Consider the following 21,741-nt stretch of genomic DNA (forward strand, 5'->3'; position numbering starts at 1 on the left):
GGAAACAAAAGGGAGCTTCGTGGAGGTGGTCCTGCTACTTTCATAGGGCTACGGATGACCAGGAGGTACTTCCTCATTAAATAAGTGTGCCACCAGAAATAGTGCTGGCTCAGGCCTTAACACAATCTGGTGTCTGATATAGGGGAGCTTGGAGTTAGGAGGAAAAGGAGACCAGAGCTCCACAGTGGAGAAGGAGAAGGATGAGGAGAAGGAAGGGGACCAGACATTTGGAAACAGATTTAGAGAAAAGGCTTTAGGCATGTGGACTTTTGTGGCATAAAAAGCACTGCAAATAATGTCAGAAAGGGCACAATATCTGTACAATCAGGGCCAAAGGGACACAGAGTTTATTGTTTTGAATTGTGTTTTCCCATTTGTATTATGTTATCCTCTTTCTTCTTCTTGCAGAACCTGTTTTCCCAATAAATTGTTAGTTTCTGGACCATGTCCAAAGCTCAGAAGTACTCTGTGGAAAAGTCATTCCGCTCTTAGAGTAGACTCAAAGCCAAAACAATGACACAATTACCACAACAACAACCAATCACAACATGAAGTCATTACACACTGGGAAAATTCCGAAGGACAAAACAATGGCAAATATTATGCCGTTACATGAAAAGGGTAATTGGGCAGATCCAAGCAACTATAGGCCAGTAGCTTAACACACATCACAGGTAATCGCATCTTTTGAATATATTGTTGTGAAGCTACTTTCCTCCCCTCCTGTGCTGCTGTTGTTAGTTTATCACCCTCCCAAATCTGTGGTGAATTATCTGTCTGAATCTAATTAACTTCTCACTGTAATCTCATCTCTTTGCCCTCCTGTAATTGTACTTGGTGACATTAATATCCATGTTGATATCAAGTGCTGTCTCACAGCTGAGTTCTTCTCAACTTTGGAATGTTTTAACTTGACACAGCATGTTGATTTCCCCAGTCACACTCAGGGTCATATTCTTGATTTGCTTTGTTCAAATGGTTTGAGTACTGTCTCTGTCTCATGTTCACTTTCTGGTAATTCTGATCATAAGCTCATCGAAAGTAACTTTAGCATCATTACCACTACTTCTGTTGAGAAAAAGGCTGTCTCTTTTTGCTACATTAGGTCTGTTAATTCCGATTTGTTAGCTGCTTCCCTTCTGTCTTCGTCTCTTTCTGGCCTGCATAGTCTTTCCTCTCCTGACAGTATAGTTTCTGTTGATCAAATCTATCACAGTTTCCCCTCTACACCTCAATCACTCACTCATTCTAATCTGCCATCTCCATCATCAAGACTCACTTGTTTCTCACCTGTTCACTCTCTCACCATCTCTGAACTTATTAATAAGTCTAATTCCTCCTCCTGTCTTCTTGATCCTGCCCCCACTACTCTGCTTAGGACATGCTCATCCATAATTAGTATTCCTGTTGCCTCATTGCAAGTTTCGTTTCAGGTTCTGTCCCTACTGCCCTCAAAACTGCTGCAGTTACCCCAATCCTTAAAAACCTGATTTGAATCCTTCTTCTCTCTAATCTCTAATCTCCCGTTTTTGGCTAAGGTGATGGAACACATGGTTGCTACACCACTTCACGCCTTTCTTCTAGACGATACACTGTATGAGCCTTTTCAGTCTGGTTTTTGTACACAGCACATCACTGAGACAGCTCTTTTCCATGTAGTTAATGATCTTCTCCGGTCTGCAGATTGCAGTTCACTTGACCCTTAAACCGCTGGAACCGGCCATAGTCAGTTCCTAATGCAATTTGCCAGCATGCCAGCCAAGTATATTCGGCAATGTACCTTCGTTGAACGCCGCAACTGGCTATAGACGGTTCCCAGTGCAATTTGCCAGCACGCTGGAGCTGATCAGTCAATGCCGCACATTCGTTGAGCAGCCAGCTCATGATCACTGCCGCCCCCTGCAGCATCACTGTCCCTGGGATTCAGCCAATGCACTAGACTAGCCTGCAAGCATCAGCATTGGGCTCTGTCTGCTTGTGTGCAGCCAGTTCAAGCACAGTTGGCTCAGTTATTTACGGAATTTCATCAATGACGTCAGTTGCACCTTGTACAGGTACATATAATAAAAGATTGTTGCAGTAGTTTTTTTTATAGTTTTTATAGTTCATTGGCAGTGTGAAAAATGATCAGTGTTGCAGTAATTGTGATGCTCTTTGTATGAAGAAAATATGCGTTCCATTAAAATTTAACATTTTCTTGGTGAATTGTAACATTTCCTTAAAAAGTGTAGCAAAAAAGTATTTAGCGCCCAGGGTGCATTAACCCTCAAGTATGTGGCAGTTTAAGGGTTAATATTCTCCTCCTTCTTGACTTAAGTGCAGCATTTGACACTGTTAATCATGAAGTCCTCCTCTCATGTCTTTCCACTGTAGGGATCCCTGGCTTACCCCGTCAATGGTTCACATCATATCTTCCTAATAGGCAACAGTTTATCACACTCAGCAGATATAAATCCTTCACCTCACCTGTGTTGCATGGTGTCCCTCAGGATTCAGTCCTTGGGCCATTACTCTTTCTACTTTATATATCCTTCCTTTGGTTCAGATTATTCGTAGACATGGCCTTAACTTCCACTGCTATTTAGACGATATACAGTTATAGAGTATCTTATGCTGCTTTGCAGTAAGGAGACTGTGGAAGATTGTGGGTTCACTTCCTGGTTCCTCCCTGTGTGGATAGCGCTTTGAGTACTGAGAAAAGCGCTATATAAATGTAATGAATTATTATTATCATTATTACACATTCCACTACAGATTCACCTCCCAGGTACACTTGTCAAACCTGCTCCCGTTGTCAGAAATATTGCTGTTTTGTTTGATTCATCACTTTGAGCTACACATTAGGTCTCTTTCCAAAATTCAAGATTCTGCTTCTCACCTTCAAAGCCCTACATAACCTTGCCCCTCTCTACCTCACTCAGCTTCTAGCTCCATACACTTCTTGTCGCTTTCTCAGGTCCTCGAGCAGTAATCTCCTTACTGTGCCACGCACCAGACTCTCCACCCTGGGAGGCAGGTCCTTCAGTGAAACTCTCTTCCTCAGTCTCTCTGAGATCACTCCTCTTTCTCCACCTTTAAATCTCCTCTTCGATGAACTTTTGTCTTCTGTGTGATCTCTCTTTGTTTTTCCTCCCCCTGTGTATGTAAAGTGACCTTGGATTTGTGAAAGGTGCTCTATAAATGCAACTTATTATTATTATTAAAAAGACTGAGCAACAAATGGCAAGAATAGGAGTGTTAGTGAAGCATCAACATAGATTCAAAAGGGGGAATAGGTTGTATTTTACTTACATACCAGAATTTTTGAGGAGGCAACAAAAAGATGAGATCAGAGTATTGTACATGATATTATTTAGCTTGATTTTTAGAATGCATTTTATAAGATAGCATATGAGAGTTTCTGAATGAACCTAAAATAAGTGGGAGTTCATGGTGCTTTTTGTAGATGGATACAGAATTGGCTAAAACATAAGATGCAGTGGGTGATGGTGTAAGGAACCTTATCAGAATTGGTTTATGTTAAGAGTGGTGTCCCTCAGGGGTCAGTGCTAGGGCCACTACTGTTTTTTCTTGTACAGAATGGATCACTCGATCCTAACCAAGCTGGCTCCAACAGGAACCACTCTACTGAGACAGCTCCACTGACTGTTATCAACCAGCCACAGTTACCTAGAGCTATCAAGATGTCGTCAGTGCTGATCTTTTAAGACCTCCCTCTAACCTTGTCATCACCAGGACTGCTTTCAGATGGTTTGAGTCCTACATCTTGGGCAGCTCCCACCTTGTGTCCTGACGAGAAGTGATGTGGAGGACATGCACAGAGGCAACCCAAGGATCAATTCCGGGTCCTCTACTCTTGTCTTTCTGCACCACCTCACTGGGCCCCATTGGTTTCTCATATCAATGCTATGCTGATGATACACAGCTATACCTGTTATTCCTTCCTAAGGACAATGTGGTATCGGCTTGAGTATCTTCATGTCTTGCTAATATTTATATCTGAATGAAGGACCACCGTCTACAGCGCAACCTGGCAAAGACAAAGCTTCTTGTTATCCTGGCCAGACTGTCTGTTTACATCTCCATCTCTGTACAGTGTGGCTCATTGTCACCAATACCTGCTAACTTAGTACAAAACCTTTGGGAGGAGATTGATGAGCACCCATTTTTCTCTTAACACATTTCAACTGTTTCATGTAAATTCACTCAGTATAACATCTGCTGACTCAGACCTTATCTGAATGAGTGTGCAACACAATTCTGGTCCAGGCTTTGGTCTTGTCACGTCTAGATTACTGCAAATCACTACTACAGGAAGACCTGCATGTGTTATCAAGCCACTGGGTATGGTCCAAAATGCAGCAGCCCATTTTGTATTCAACCAGCCAAGATGGATGCCTGCCACTCCTCACTTCACATTGCTAAACTGGCTCCCTATAGCAGCACATATTAAGCTCAAATCCTTGACGCTTGCCCACAGAGTAGTCAATAGGTCAGAACCTGTGTATATGGAAACACTGGTGAGGCGCTGTGCATCTTCTTGCCCACTCAGGTCTGCCAGTGAACAGCATCTGGCAATGCAATTCATGTGTGGTATCAAATCTCAATCCATACTCTTTTCATTTGTAGCTCCTAGTTTGTAGAACAGGCTGCCCACCTACATCTGAAATGCTGACTCCCTCAGTGTGTTAAGAAGCAATTGAAAACCCTACTGCTCCGTGAATTTCTTTCAAATCTCTATATATAAAATTCAACGTCCATCTGTCTGTATGTCTGTCTGCTTTTCACGAGAGAACTACTTAACTTATTTAGATCTGTTTTTTTTTTCTATTATAATTTGCTTGAACATTTCAGTTGATTTTGCGATTTCTCTCATAGTGCTAAGTATTATAGTTGGGTTGTGACACCAATTTAGTCACACGAATCTGAGAGACAGGCTGTGGGCCGAGGAGAGGGGGAGGCAGGACCTCAGGAGTAGAGAGCCGGGCGAGGCCATCCTCACTCACGCTCCAGCCTCCGTTCGAGTCGCTCTACCTCTCGCTACGTGGTGGAGCGTACCTTGCCTCCACTTAGTTAGCGATACCTGTTTGTTCAGCAGACATTATCATCTAGAGATTGTTAAAGAGTAACATTTGACGTTTTTGAGAGAGAGATCACAGCTACGTATGTTTTATTAGATGGTAGCTGCTCATTGGCATTGGCAGAAATATCACGGCCACGTGCTCTTCTCCCCACGCAGGGGACGCTCTCCCATAAGAGCTGAACACGATCAGATACAGTGGCAATGTTTGAAATTGGAGCGTACCTACCTTCCGCTTGGCCAAAGATACCTTGCCAACTATTTACATTTTTGGCAAAGAGATCACAGCTACATTCTCTCCCCTGATAGCAAAACCAAGAATATTGTATATCAGGTGGTCTTTGTGTGAATCACAATGCCCCAGTGCAGTGACGGAGACACTTTTTTTTTATAAGTATGGCACTGCCCTTTAGATACAATGTAAATATGGTCATAAAAGATCCCTGGACATCTTTTGAAAAAGTCGTGTTTTTCCTAATTTCCAGGCTAAATTGCTCATCATGGCCTCATTCACTCCAGTCCCCTAATCATCCCCTGTCTTAATAATTGACTGTCTCTCTCTCTCACTCGTTCACCACCTAATAACTAATGTGTGATGAGCATACTGGTGGGTGCTACACACTGGTGCTGGTTAAAGTGGTTCCCCTTTAACTATGTAGTGAGAAAAGCACTGTATAAATGTAACTAATTATCCATCCATCCATCCATTATCCAACCCGCTATATCCTAACTACAGGGTCACGGGGGTCTGTTGGAGCCAATCCCAGCCAACACAAACCCCGGGCAGGGTGCCAGCCCACCGCAGAACTAATTATTATTATTATTATTATTATTATTAGGTGATGAAAAGTCAATACATGCAAAAATCATGTGCATCATTCATTAGTCAGGTCTTAATCTTAGTTTAATTTTTATGTGCAATATATGTGATAACATAAATATTATGGTAACTGCTATATTTTTATTTATTTATACAAAATACACCTTTGATAGCTGTGTTCTTAGTTGATGTATTGTTTTTAATGTTACATTGTCTTTCTTTAAAACCTGCTGACAAGCAAATTTCCCTTTGGGGACTACAAACTTGAATTCATTTGAATTGAATTGAGTGCTTTAAAAACTAATTGTATTAAATATAGGGATAATTTAGCCAACATAACAAATAGGATGAACTGAACACTCTCATTTTATGGGGAGAATGTACATTTATTTATTAATCCAAAGCAACTTACAACATTTGAGGTGTAATTGGTTACATTTCTTTTCATTTTTTATAATTGGAGTACAGGTAGGTCAAATGACTTGCTCAGGGTCACACAGTGTCAGGATCTGAAACCACAACCTCAAAGTCTGAAGTCCAAAGCCTTAACCACTGGGCCACACTGCCTGCCACTTGGTAGAGAATGTTTCATTGTAATGTTTCTATAAGCTTCCCTGTTGCTGTGCTCTTTATAATTTCTTGATCTCTTTTTCTCCTGTAGGTTCAGGTGTTGGAAAATGACCAAGCAAATTGGGCAACACAGGTGTTCCTGACCAAAGACAGGGGTGCGCTGCCTCCTCTCTCTAGTACAGACTGCACCATTGAGGACGGAGGTATTTAAAAAACAAAAAAAAAAAATTGATTGCCTGAAAATCTCTGAAAGCGCCACTTGGTGGTGCTAACCGTTTGTTTAAAGGATTTGTCACAGCAGACAGTAGGAAAAGCTCTACTCACCCTTTACATTCCATTTCCTCCTCCTGTTTTCCAAGCTTTTCCATACATATATATGATTACATCTTGCCTGAAGAAGGGGCCTAAGTTGCCTCGAAAGCTTTCATACTGTAATCTTTTTAGTTAGCCAATAAAAGGTGTCCTTTTGCTTGACTTCTCACTACATTGACTTGCTATTAAAGTTTCAGACCTCTTAATTATTTCTTTTTTTCCTTAATTAGCAACCAAACAATAATTGGATACAAAACAAGCTAACACATGACTAGATAATGTACATCCATAATATAATATCAGAAAATTAAGAAAGATAAAGATATCGGTAATGTTGATCTGCCCAAAATATTTTGACGGTGCTCTTAGAAAAAAGAAAATGAACAGTTTTTGTAAAAGTCTGGTGTGGCAGAATGAGATCAGTAACAAGCCATGAAATTAAATCCCAGGTTGAATTAACATGTCGAATCAGCTTCTGATTAAGAAACTGGTTGCACTGAAATTCGTTGGATTTGAGGCCGTGACATAGCTGGTCATCTGTTGGCTTCACATCTCATTTTTGTTTGGCTGCCTTTTTGTTTTGTCTTAAACAATTATGCAATTAAAAAAAAATAAAGTGAAATAAGGGCAGCATGGTGGCACAGTGGTAGCGCTGCTGCCTCGCAGTAAGGAGTCCTGGGTTCGCTTCCCGGGTCCTCCCAGCATGGAGTTTGCATGTTCTCCCCGTGTCTGTGTGGGTTTCCTCCAGGTGCTCCGGTTTCCTCCCACAAACCAAAGACATGCAGGTTAGGTGCATTGGCGATCCTAAATTGTCCCTGGTGTGTGTCTTGTGGTGGGCTGGCGTCCTGCCCGGGATTTGTTGGCTGGGATTGGCTCCAGCAGACCCCCATGACCCTGTAGTTAGGTTATAGCGGGATGGATAAGGTGAAATAAGTCTATTAACAGCAGAAATATGGTCACTGAAAGAGAATGTACAGTAAGAACATAGCAGGAAGGAAAACCTGTAGCCACTACAGCTCTCCAGTACTGGAACTGGACACCCCAGTTTAGATAAATCTTAAAATGTTTGTTCTTCTTTGATTGAAATAGTACAAGTAACATAGAATATATTTATAGATGGTATTTTCTTTTACTTTTCCGCTGTATGTTTCTCTCTTTGATTCTTTTACCTATTGGAGGCATAATTACTCACATCAATGTACCGTTCCTTTCATTTATTTCCCAGGTAATGCCAGTCCCCGCTTCATGCGCGTCTCAACTTACACCTTTCCCAGCACCCCTGAAGCAGCCAGAATGGCTCATCTGCCGTTGGCTGCCATAATAAAGCCATTTGCAAGAGTGCCCTTTGGTGAGGTAAGCAAAGACAAAGTTTGTAGTTCAGTTTCACATTCTGTCAATTTATAAATGAAGGACCTGAGCACCTATTTGTATTTTTTACTACATCAATGCTAGTTATGTAAACTCTTAGGTGTTCTACGGAATTTTCTAGCAAAGGCTGGCACATTGTGTTTCATTTTAGATTTATACCCAAATATTACAAGTAAAGCATTCTGAGATTGTAAGGATGTTTCAATGTACCACTCATTTTAAAAAAGCAAAACAATGTGATTAATATACAAATACAAGCATAATAAATTAAATCGTATTTTAAAAGGAACACTGAACAGGGTACCATTGCGGAGCATTATAGTCAAATACCCATATCCACCTTAATAAAAGGATAAGAGTCTGTGTGTCCGTCTGTGTGTCCAGCCATCACAGACTTTAATAGTAAAATTCATTGCAGTTGTCATTACAACAGATGGTGCATCACAAACATTTATACTGCTTTTATAAATCCCATACCCAATGGCATATAACAGAGACATATGCATTGTATGGTGCACTGCAAACATTAATGCTGAGTTGTACGTTGATTATGTATATTTCAACCTGTCTTGAATGAGTAGCACAACTAGCTCACTCATATTAGCCTAATTTAAAGTCACCAAATAACTTAACATGCAGCTGTTTGTAGGTTGGGAGTAAACTGAGATTCCCAGAGAAAATCCACTCAGGTATGGGGAAAACATACAAACACCGCAGAGACAGTGACCTGACCGAAATTCAGACCATTCACCCTGTGGTGTGGGGCAACAGCTTTGAACATTGCATCATCATGCCATCCCAGATGTTATTTTATTGTCTTTCTACTTAAAAATAGCCTCTTATTTCCCTTTAATTCTAGATCAAAGGTTAACCTCTCATCTGTCTTTACAAAGATCTGGCTACTATATAATAGTATTAGTTTGTGACCCTAAAGAGAGGGCAGTCATTTAGTTATTTTATAAGATTTTGGGGGAGCTAACAGCTTAGATTGTTCTTTCTCTCTCTGTCATTCCGAAATTCCCTCTTTCCTTAACAGGAGTCTCCTTGACTTCACCTGGTATCTGAGGGATTAGCAGTACAACAAGCTCTGTAATAAAATATTACACGTAGAATGGATGGCTGGGTGGTTGTGTTTTTTTGCCAAGACTACTGGACTACAAAGTCTCTGGGTGGACTGAATGTTTCCTTATTTGGGTACCTGATGTCTCTTACGTCCTTGGATGTTGCTCTGTTAAAATACTGAGATGAAAACAGTGCTATATCATATAAATAGTAGTTCCCTACTGGGAATAATTTCCTAAGTGTTGCACAAGCTGCAACTCAACATCTCACATTCAGTTCTTTTCAACATTAAAATGCAATGTGCTACGTTGAATTAATAATAATAATAATAATAATAATAATAATAATAATAATAATAATAATAAATTTTATTTATATAGCACCTAGAGTTTCTTGACCAGATATGAGAGATTGTTTACATCTCTCTGACTGACCCTGACAGCTTGACTACAGATCCACATTGTATGGAAAACTCATCAAAATCTTCAAAAGACTTTGTTGGACAGTTATCTTATCAAAAGATCTTGACTATACATTGTTCTCCTCTCCTTCTAAAATTTGGCAGCTAAATGAACCTTAGGCTGGAGAGGTCTGTTAATTTTTTACACTGAAGCGGATCCACTTAAAGGTTTTCCAATGTTGTTATTTGTCCTAGTGTGTATATAAACAAAGGGAACTCCAGTTTCTCTATTACAAACTGCCTGAAGAAGGGGCCTGAGTTGGCTCGAAATCTTGCATATTGTAATCTTTTTATTTAGCCAATAAAAGGTGTAATTTTTGCTTGACTTCTCACCGACTTGTTCTTAAAAAAATCTGTATTTGTCCCATATAACACACAAAAAAAAAAATATATTAAATCCCATTTACAATAAGTAATTTATACCTACATTACACTCTACAAATTACTGCACATAGATCATTGTCAGCTGTAGATTAGTGCAATATTTTTAATTAGCAGTCATGTCAGTTCTAATCAAAACAGACACGAGCTGTAACCAGTCAGATGTCCTGTTATTGTGAAGTTCATGCCTCTGACAAAGTAGCTTCCTTTTCGCAGTGTGGCGAACACTCACCCAGGGGATACTCCAAGTGTTTTAAATATGGCCCTCAGGCAGAGAATGACCTGCTCAGTATCCCCATATAAGAAAGAAGATATTTAAATTCTGCTTTTGTAACATATAGTCTAGCTGTCAATGACACAGATACAAACATTTCTGACTGGTTTTGATTTAAATTTGAGACCTCACCACTGTCACACTTCCCTCGTACATATCCTGTACAACTCTTATGTACTTCTCTGCCACTCCTGACTTCCTCATACAATACCACAACTCCTCTCGAGGCACCCTGTCATATGCTTTCTCCAAGTCCACAAAGACGCAATGCAACTCCTTCTGGCCTTCTCTATACTTCTCCATCAACACCCTCAGGACAAACATCGCATCTGTGGTGCTCTTTCTTGGCATGAACCCATACTGCTGCTCACTAATCATCACCTCACTTCTTAACCTAGCTTCCACTACTCTTTCCCATAACTTCATTCTGTGGCTCGTAAATTGTATCCCTCTGTAGTTACTGCAGTCCTTCACATCCCCCTTATTCTTAAATATCGGTACCAGTACACTTCTTCTCCACTCTTCAGGCATCCTTTCACTTTCAAAGATCCATTAAACAATCTGGTTAAAAACTCCACTGCCATCTCTCCTAAACACCTCCATGCTTCCACAGGTATGTTATCTGGACCAATGGCCTTTCCATTCTTCATCCTCTTCATTGCTGTCCTTACTTCCTCCTTGCTAATCCGTCGCACTTCCTGATTCACTATCTCCACATCATCCAACCTCTTCTCTCTCTTGTTCTCTTCATTCATCAACCTCTCAGAGTACTCTTTCCATCTGCTCAACACACTCTCCTCGCTTGTGAGTATGTTTCCATCTTTATCCTTTATCACTCTAACATGCTGCACGTTTTTCCCAGCTTGGTCCCTCTGTCTAGCCAATCGGTACAGGTCCTTTTCTCCCTCCTTAGTGTCCAACCTTTCATACAACTCATCATACGCCTTTTCTTTAGCCTTCGTCTACAGTATATAATTTGAGTAGCAATGTGGACTTGATGCTGTGGAGATGTCATATGCATGGCAAGTGGTAATCCAGGTGAAGGCAGTAGGTGTCCAGTCTAACACCAGCAATATAGCAGAGAATGTGAAAATATTTTTAAAAATGAATTACAAGAATGAATCCTTATTTAAATCACCATCTCAATCCTGTTTTAGTTCTGGAAGGATCTGGTAATTCTACTGTTATCTGAGTAGAAGTCATTCGACAACCTAGGTGATTCCTCTGTGTAAGAAGTTTTACCTTCCTGTTTCTTCTGTTTCTCCATGTGAGTTTGGTTGCATAGTGGTTAGCATCTCATAGACCTAGATTTTTGGATTCAGAATACTGTTTGAGTAGTGTTTGCATGTTCTCCCGTTGTCCACTCGGAGTTTTCTCTGGGATATCCTTTTCTTCCATGCCCCATACACACATTAGGTTAATTGGCAATGTTTTCCCTTTTCTCCAAATGGAATGGCTCTCCATCCAGGGTTGGTTCCAAAGTAGTGCTTGGTCCTGCTTAGGTAAGCTTCCAGTAACCCTGAAATAGACAAATCAGCTTTGGATGGATGGATGGATGGATGTCATCACTCCACTGTAGTTGCTTCCATTCCTTTAACCGAGAGGGTCGGGATAAATTCCAGCACCAGATCACTTCCTTTCCTTGTATTATCAGAAGCTCTATCCTCTTTTAGGTATTTAAGACATTTGCAAGTTGACTTCAGTAGTATCTGTACTACCTTCCACCAGGATCTACTATAGTTATGCTGCCACAGACCCATAATATGAAGTCACTCATTTAATTTTTTCCATCATGAAGGTGCTGCTTGAATATACTTGACATGTTTGTTTTAGATTCTCTTTCTGTCCTCTGCAGGCACCTCCTGCATTGCTGGTCTCCAGAGAATGGGGTCCTGTGTGCTGCAGTAATTGTGGAGCTGTCATCTGCCCATTCTTTGAGTTTCAAGATTGTGGCCAGAGATTCAGATGCCCCTTTTGCACCTGTATCACCGAAGGTCGGTATGAAATTAATAGTTTTAAATATTTTGCTAATGGAAAGGAAGAGCAAATTAGAAAATTGTGCTTGGGAAAAATAATCAGAATCCTCTGAAAGTGTAAAAATACAGTACATCAATCTCTTATTTATGTTTAAGGTGAAATGGCAGTGAATCAAGAAATGTCTGAAACAGCAAAAGGCAAATACAATGACCATTCTCATATACTTGTGCAGCCGGTGGACAGCAGAAACATTTTTTGTTTATAGCAGTCAGGATGGCTCTTGTAAATTTATTCAGAATTGTTTATTTTATATAACACCTTTCAGGTAATGCACAATAAAACACCATCTCACAGTGCAAAAATAAAGTCAACACAAGAATGAACTGAGCAAAAGGAACGAAGCATGATATTTTTTTTGATAGAATTTATTAATCCTAGAGGGAAAATTGTCTTTTCACGTCACCTTTTAAGGGTCAGAGCACAGAATCAGCCATTGTACTCTGTACAGCATCCCGGAGCAATTTTCAGGTTAAGAGCCTTGCTCAAGGGCCCTGCAGAGTAAGATAGCTTTTGGCAGTAACTGGAACTGAACTGGCAACCTTTCAGATACCAGTGCAGATCCTTAGCCACAGATCCACCACCCCACCCTTGGTGGGCAACCACTCCGCCATATACTAGATAGATAGATAGATAGATAGATAGATAGATAGATAGATAGATAGATAGATAGATAGATAGATAGATAGATAGATAGATAGATAGATAGATAGATAGATAGATAGATAGATAGATAGATAGATAGATAGATATGTATGGAAAACATCACATGACAGTTACCTGAATAAAAAAAAAATAGCTGGACCTGTTTAACATGTTTAGGCTATGTAGACCTAGCATTGTTTCCATGTTCATAAAACAAATTCTCTGAACATTCATATATGAGCTTAAATTTAAAACTTCAGTATTACAGGGTTGTATAAGAAGGCTATTTAATTTATTGAAATAACAAAAAATAAATAAATAAGGGGACTAACAGACTGATTGACCAGCTGACTACATAAGTGGCCTATCTTACAGACAATGCACTTCAAAAAAAACCTTACAGGACTTTCTCTAGTGATGATTATCTTAGCTCTACATTTTATTAGTTCATTGTTCTCTTCTTTCAGGGTTAATTCATCTAAGGTTTATTAATGTTGCTAACATTTGAACAAAAAGGTTGTTAAGATGAAAGAAGAAAATCACTTTGTTGTCCCAATATAAGCTAGAGTATTTTTCAGTTTCTTTGTTTCTTTGACTCTGTACAGAGGAGGGGACACTGGCGCAGGCATGCTGTTGCCGCTCCTCCCTGTTAACAACACTTTTCGTAAAAATTCACCTTAATCCTGCACTTTTTTCCGCTTGTTTTATTTCTTTATTGTACATATAGTACGTGGATGCAGCTGACTCGAATTGTATAGATTTTGATTAATTTTTCCGGACTTTATGGACTTTACCTTGACTGGCAACAACTGAATCTGTGGATCATGGGACGAGACCTACAAACATTTCTTTGTACCTTGGCGATCTAGGAGCCTGGGATGATCTGTCTCCTTGATTATAGTTGCTATGCTGGTTTGCTCTCGATTCATTTTATTGTGCTTTATGACTAAGAACTGATCTGATGTTCACACCCAGCTGGCTTGTGGCTTGTGGGTGATCACTCCTTGAATACCCAGCGTTACTTGTTTGTGGCTGCTTTGTTATTTCCGCTCATCTGTTCCACCCGCCTGTCTCACCGGCTCCGCTGTGCTGTGCTGCTTCTCCACTATCAGATAGGTATAGCTCAGTATCATGCTAAAATACTCTCGTGACAAACTCCTTCATATTAAACAGTTTGTCCAGAGCAAATGGTCTGACAGGAATATCCTAAAAGACACTGGGATTTTGCGGCACCTAAAATATGTACATCGCGGGTCTGCTCAGGAATACGCCGTCCTACTCATGGCCCTGGAAATAGAAGTGTCAGTGTGCCAAATTTACAGTATGTGAAAATAAACTCTGGTCACGGCTCTGTACTAAAAGAAGTCTCATCAACTAATATTGCATTGTTTAATTTGAGAAATCTTAATGGCAAAGCATTGGTGCTGTCAGAATTCATCATTGACACCAAACTTGATATGCTGTGTTTAACGGAGACTTGGCAAAAACTGAATGAATTTACGTCTCTCATGGAGGCGACACCACCTGGTTACACTTTCCTCACAGAGCCTCGTAGCTCAAGACAAGGCAGAGGACTTGTAGTAATTATCAGAGTGGATTTAAACATAAAAAGAATCCCAATTGATTGTCAGTGTTCAGCTCCTTGGTATAATTCAGACTCTATGAAAGCAGCTGGCTGACGCTTTGAGAGAATGTCATGTAAGACTGGCCTCACCGTGTACATCCAGGCATTCTCTGACCACCAAAGAGCTTACAGAGAAGCACTAACTGCTGCCAAGAACACCCATTACGGCAGAATAATAGAAAGTGGCCACGATAACCCAAGGGTTCTGTTCTCTGTAGTTAATAAACTACTCGAACCCGCATCTGGCCCAACTACCTCTTCTACTGAAGTCTGTGAGAAATTCCTCCACTTTTTCCGTAACAAAATTAAAGATCTAAATAATTCATCTAACATAAATACATCATCTGTTTATATCTTTCCCTGTTCCTTCTCTAAGTTCTCACCAGTCACATCTGCATTTGTTAATAACCTGCTTTGTAAGATGAGACTGACTACTTATCTACTGGACCTCATCCCCACCACACTACATAAATCCTGCCTTCATGCCATAATCCCGATAAACTCATCCCTTGACACTGGCTTTGTGCCTCTCACTTTTAAAATCGCTTCTGTAACCCCAATGTTAAAAAAGTCTGGTCTTAATGCTGACAATCTTATCAATTTTCGGCCTATTTTCCACTTACCTTTTCTGTCAAAAGTTCTTGAGCGTGTTGTAGCCTCCCAGCTCACCAACTACTTAACCTCTAATAATTTGATGGAACCCTTTCAGTCTGGTTTCAGGGCGCAGCACAGCTGTGAAACTGCTCTGCTACGGGTAACCAATGATTTGCTTATGGCAGCAGACTCTGGACAAACCAGCATATTAATTCTATTAATTCTATTAGACCTCAGTGAAGCATTTGACACTGTCAGACATGATATTCAACTGTCCAGAATAGAGAACATGCTGGGTATCTCTGGCACTGCCCTCCAGTGGTTCAAGTCCTATCTGACTCATAGGCAAGAGTTTGTTAGTCTTGGCAACAGCAGGTCCATCACAGCACTAGTCATACAAGGAGTTCCACAGGGCTCTGTCCTCTGTCCTCTGCTTTTCTGTATTTATATGCTTCCCCTTGGCCATATTATTCGTAGCTTTTGACTGGGTTATCATTTTATGCAGATGATACTCAACACTAATTCAATGTGGAAGTGGAACTTCATCAGAGGTTTCTCAGCTCACATCTTGCCTCAGTGAAGTTAAAACCTGGATGGAGCAGAACTCTTTAAATTTAAATTGCAACAAAACTGAACTCCTGCAAATTGGCACTAAAGTGCAACTTAAGAAAATGAGCTCCTTTTCAGTCAGTCTTGGTGGTGATCTCATCAGACCTGCCTCTACTGCAAAGAATCTTGGTGTCATTTTTGATTCCCACATAAATCACATTAAGAAACATTCTTACATTCACCTCTGTAACATATCCCGTGTTCGCTTCTTTCTCTCCTTTTCTAATGCTGAGAAACTTGTCCATGCTTTTATCACATCCCGCATCGATTATTGTAACTCTCTGCTGGCAGGTGCCCCTTCTAATCTTATATTACAGCTCCAGCTTATTCGAAACTCGGCTGCAAGAGTCCTTACTCGAACCAGCAACAGCGAGCACATCACACCCATCCTGCTCCGTCTTCACTGGCTTCCTGTGTCTTACAGAATTGAATATAAAATTCTACTAATAACCTGCAAAGCCTTAAAATGCCATTGCGCCAAACTACATCAGTGACCTTCTCCATCACTATGTGCCTGCTTGCCCACTAAGGTCCTCTGATTCTGGCAATCTTGTTGTGCCCCACACTAATCTACACTCAGAGGGTGACAGGGCCTTCATCTGTATAGCACCCAGACTCTGGAATGACCTGCCGAAATTAATCAGGTCAGCTGACTCCATGAATTCTTTTAAAAAACAACTCAAAACTCATCTGTTCTGTTGACTTTATTCCCCTTCTTTCAGTTTGCCTCTATGTCAAGATGCTCATGTAACCTGTATGTGTGTGCGAGACCATCAATTATGTTGTCTGTTAGGCTTTTTTTGAATTACTGTCTTACTCTTCTTTATTTATTAATTTGGTTTAGTACAATGCTATATACTGTATACCCTTCTGTTCATTCTTAAACTCTGTGAAGTGCCTTGAGCATGGGAAAGGTGCCATATAAATAAAATTTATTATTATTATTATTATTATTATTTGTTACACCTTGTCTGATGAAGGGGCCTTAGCTGTCTCGAAAGCTTGCATTTGTAATCTATTTAATTGGCCAATAAAAGGTGTAATTTCACCTTACTTTCTCCTGTATCAATCTATGACTAACATGGTACAACTTCTTCTTCTTTCAGCTGCTCCCGTTAGGGGACGCCACAGCGGATCATATCTTTCTGTTCTGCATCTTGTTCTGTTACACTCATCACCTGCATGTCCTCTCTCACCACATACATAAACCTTCTCCTAAGCCTTCCTCTTTTCCTCTTCCCTGGCAGCTCTATCCTTAGCATCCTTCTCCCAATATACTCAGCATCTCTCGTCTGCACATGTCCAAACCAAAGCAATCTCGCCTCTCTGACTTTGTCTCCCAACCGTCCAACTTGAGCTGACCCTCTAATGTACTCATTTCTAATCCTATCCATCCTTGTCACACCCAATGCAAATCTTAGCATCTTTAACTCTGCTATCTCCAGTTCTGTCTCCTGCTTTCTGGTCAGTACCACCGTCTCCAATCCATGTAACATAGCTGGTCTCACTACCGTCCTGTAGACCTTCCCTTTCACTCTTGCTGATACCCGTCTGTCACTCCTGACACTCTTCTCCACCCATTCCATCCTGCCTGCACTCTCTTTTTCACCTCTCTTCCACAATCCCCATTACTCTGTACTGTTGATCCCAAGTATTTAAACTCATCCACCTTCACCTTCTCTACTCCCTACATCCTCACCATTCCACTGACCTCCCTCTCATTTACACACATGTATTCTGTCTTGTTCCTACTGACCTTCATTCCTCTCCTCTCTAGAGCATATCTCCACCTCTCCAGGGTCTCCTCAACCTGCTCCCTACTATCGCTACAGATCACAATGTCATCAGCAAACATCATAGTCCATGGGGACTCCTGTCTAATCTCGTCTGTCAACCTGTCCATCACCATTGCAAATAAGAAAGGGCTCAGAGCCGATCCCTGATGTAATCCCACCTCTACCTTGAATGCATCTGTCACTCCTACCGCAGACCTCACCACTGTCACACTTCCCTCGTACATATTCTGTACCACTCTTACATACTTCTCTGGCACTCCCGACTTCCTCATACAATACCACAGCTCCTCTCGAGGCACCCTGCCATGTGCTTTCTTCAGGTCCACAAAGACACAATGCAACTCCTTCTGGCCTTCTCTAAATCTCTCCATCAACATCCTCAGAGCAAACATTGCATCTGTGGTGCTCTTTCTTGGCATGAAATCATACTGCTGCTCACTAATCATCACCTCACTTCTTAACCTAGCTTCCACTACTCTTTCCCATAATGTATGCTGTGGCTCATCAATTTTATTCCCCTGTAGTTACTGCAGTCCTGCACATCCCCCTTATTCTTAAATATCGGCACCAGTACACTTCTTCTCCACTCCTCAGGCATCCTCTCACTTTCCAAGATTCCATTAAAAAATCTGGTTAAAATCTCCACTGCCATCTCTCCTAAACACCTCTATGCTTCCATAGGTATGGCATCTAGACCAACGGCCTTTCCACTTTTCATCCTCTTCATAGCTGTCCTTACTTCCTCCTTGCTAATCTGTTGCACTTCCTGATTCACTATCTCCACATCATCCAACCTCTTCTCTGTCTCGTACTCTTCATTCATCAGCCTCTCAAAGTACTCTTTCCATCTGCTCCTTACATGAAGAGTAACAAGAGTAACAGTGCACAAAAATGCATCTGGCATGTTTCTTGGAATTGAAGTGCAAGTGATGCCTCCTTGTTAGATAAGGAAACATCTAGAGTCAGTCTGTCTGTATCATTCTGTTTTCTGCTGGTCTTGAGTGTTACTGTTACATTGGATTTCATGTAGACTTGGTCCAGGATGCTTGGTAGGTGAACCATTCTATAACAAGATAGCACTGCTTCATTATGTGCTCAATGGTGTCCTCTGCTGGTCACTGTTCTGGAATCAGAAAAATCAAGATTGTACCTAGTGGGAATAAAGGGACTGTGATAGAATGTTAAATTAGTAGTAAAAATAGAAACATAAAATGTACTTTTCAAAAAAGACATAAAGCACACACTCTACAGTTATTCTCTGAGTGTCTCAACTTTCTGTTTGGTATTTCTGTAGTTCCATGGCAGTATTACAAACATCTGGACAAAAGTGGAAAACGTGTGGATGCACAGATTCGGCCAGAGCTCTGTCATGGGTCTTATGAGTTCTTGGAATCCCCTTCTAATAGACAGTTGAACTCATTTTCTGGGGTAATGTATCTCAAAGAAACCAAGTGAGGAAGATGAGAGAATGTTATTCTGCATAGTGATAACCAATTCAGTCTGTGGCCTGATTTAGTGCTGAACCCAAGCATAGATTTTATTGGCACATTTGGTTTAAGAAAGTCATAAATTCATATTCTTTTTTGGAAGTACAATTGTGGAACATAGCAAATTGAACTGGAGGCACTGAGTGGGGAGCCAAAAAGAAGACTGGTGGGTCCATTTGTGAAGGTCCCACTTAGGTCCCTTTATGAGTAACTCAGTCAACACATGTTCAAGTGTGGACAGCAAGAATAATTAAAGCTGAGCTTATCAGCATTAGTGAGAACAAAGTGTTTGTCTTACTATGTGGAAGCAGAAGCCCACAGCCAGTCATCTGTTGGAATACCGTATTTATTATGTTCAGGAAACCTCAGTTACTACTTTCCATGGCTTCATAGGTTTTATCTTAAACTTTGAAAATGCTTTGCCATGAAGCCCAATTAGGTCACTGGTGCACTGGGTACTTTTGAGCACATGTTTTGGTGATGCCCCTTGACACTTTTTGGTAGAAGTCTCATCTACCCTCTACCAGGTCTTACTAAATGTAAATGCTGTGTGCTCCCCATTTGCTGATTTCCAGGTACCTCTGAGTTATCCTTTTAACTTATTTCAAAAGATATTGTTTCTGCTAATTAACTGACAATATATTTTTAGGTATTTTTTTGAGCTTCAAGTCCCCAGAACAATTCATAATGGGGTACAAATAGACTTAACAACCTGGCTCATCTGTTAGGATTAACAATGTCTCCATTACAGCATTTTTTGTCTGCTTGTAGATATTTTATATTACCGAATGAATGACCTTTTTATCTGATTGAAGTTTTTAAAATTTTTATTCTTTTTTGTTATTCATTGCCATGTTTGATGTGATCCTTTTGATTTACTTGTCTTTGTATATTTGTATTTTGACCGGTCTGAAGTTTTTTCTGTTATCTTCCTGCACAGCAGGACAAGAATATTTGGGATTTTTGGAGAAAGAACAGGTTGGCTGTGGGACTGTAATAGTTTCATCTTGATTTACCTGTTCATGTATTGCTTTGATAGCCAAGAGGCTGCCATTATATTATTTGAATAATTGTTGTTTATATAAAATAGAAATATTTTCAAAGATTAATATTTTTTTTATATTATCTTTTAATAAATTCTTATTGATAAAAATAATTACAAACATGCTGTATCACAAGGTAGTTGAAAGAGAGTAATTGCATCAAATTAAAATGCCGTCCTTCCCTAAAATATGTGTTTTTTTTTTTTGACAGAATTTTGGCACACCTGCTTTTATTTTTATGATCGATGTTTCACTGAAGCCAATCAGAGATGGGACGGTTTACCGAATATGCCAGGAGCTCAGGTCAATACTGGACATGTTACCGAGGTACCATTGCTTTGGAAAGTTAGGTGTCCATTTCTGTGCTCATTGTATTGAGTAGTAAATGGTGTCCCTTCTATAACTGATCCACTGCAAAAGGTTTAACTGTTTGTGGTAACTGTAGAAGTAACTCACTGTAGTGCTAGAAGATCAGCTATGTCAAAAGAGCCAAAAGCAGTGCCGCACCTAGCCAAACTAGGGCCCTAAGCAAAATCTTTTTGGGACCCCAACTTACCTTTCCCTGAATCCATTGATTTAGTGTCTCTTATAACAAACAGCTTTAATTTGAACAATATAAATAATAAATAAGCAAAGATGCACACATCACAAATGTAACTGTAATTTTTAAGCGAACGAGAGAACTACTTAACAGATTTAGATCGGGTTTTTTTCTATAAGTTGCTTGAACATTCCAGTTGATTTTGCGACTTCTCTCATCACACTAAGAATGATCCCATAGTTGACCTGATAGATTGCTTGCAGGAGCGATATATATAATCACACTAATCTGAGACAGAGGCTGCGGGCCAAGTCGAGGCGGAAGTGTGACGTCAGGAGTGGGGAGCCAGGCAAGGTCCTCCTCACTGTCCTGTTTCACTACTACGTGGGTGCAGCCTCGGGGCATGGCTAGTTAGTAATAATAATAATAATGGTCAACGGTATTGATGTGCTGTTGATATTTGTTACATAGTAATACTACAAAGTATCTATCTATCTATCTATCTATCTATCTATCTATCTATCTATCTATCTATCTATCTATCTATCTATCTATCTATCTATCTATCTATCTATCTATCTATCTATCTATCTATCTATCTATCTATCTATCTATCTATCTATCTACTATGATTTCTAATAATAAATAAATACTAATAGTAAAAATAATAGTAATAAAATAACAACTACTAATACTACTACTGAACATGCTTAATAAAGTTATTTATTGCAGCATGTACATGTATAGAAACACTAGTTGGCTGGCACCTTGGCTGGGGTGGATGGTTCTTTACCCAGCCAGGAAGCTGTCTTCCCAAACAGGTTGGTTAGTGGTACATTTTGTGGCCATTATAAGGGACGGATAGAGGTAGACTGCTGTGTGTCCTCCTAGTATACTGGGTGGTGTTATCACTCTGGTATGACTCCTGTTGGGCACCCACAGGTCTACATGGAAGTAGCAGTTTTGCTGGGCAGCCCTGTTGGGGTTCTCGGGTGCTGCTAGGGAGAGCTGCAGGGGCCAGGCTTCCCTGTTGCAGAAAGG

The 21,741-nt window shown here is 40.3% G+C and overlaps 1 protein-coding gene across 1 annotated transcript in view; it reads left to right on the plus strand.

Annotated features, from left to right (window-relative positions):
- LOC114649106 (protein transport protein Sec24C-like) overlaps positions 1-21,741 on the plus strand; it is a 63,418-nt gene that overhangs the window by 9,637 nt on the left and 32,040 nt on the right. The window contains exons 5-9 of the mRNA XM_028798544.2: positions 6,562-6,673; positions 8,008-8,135; positions 12,183-12,321; positions 18,924-19,057; positions 20,371-20,486. Of these exons, the coding sequence (XP_028654377.2) occupies positions 6,562-6,673; positions 8,008-8,135; positions 12,183-12,321; positions 18,924-19,057; positions 20,371-20,486 (629 nt within the window). The remainder of the gene's footprint in view (positions 1-6,561; positions 6,674-8,007; positions 8,136-12,182; positions 12,322-18,923; positions 19,058-20,370; positions 20,487-21,741) is intronic.

Source organism: Erpetoichthys calabaricus, chromosome 1 (genome assembly GCF_900747795.2).
Source record: "Erpetoichthys calabaricus chromosome 1, fErpCal1.3, whole genome shotgun sequence".
In the NCBI taxonomy this organism is placed as follows: Eukaryota; Metazoa; Chordata; class Cladistia; order Polypteriformes; family Polypteridae; genus Erpetoichthys; species Erpetoichthys calabaricus.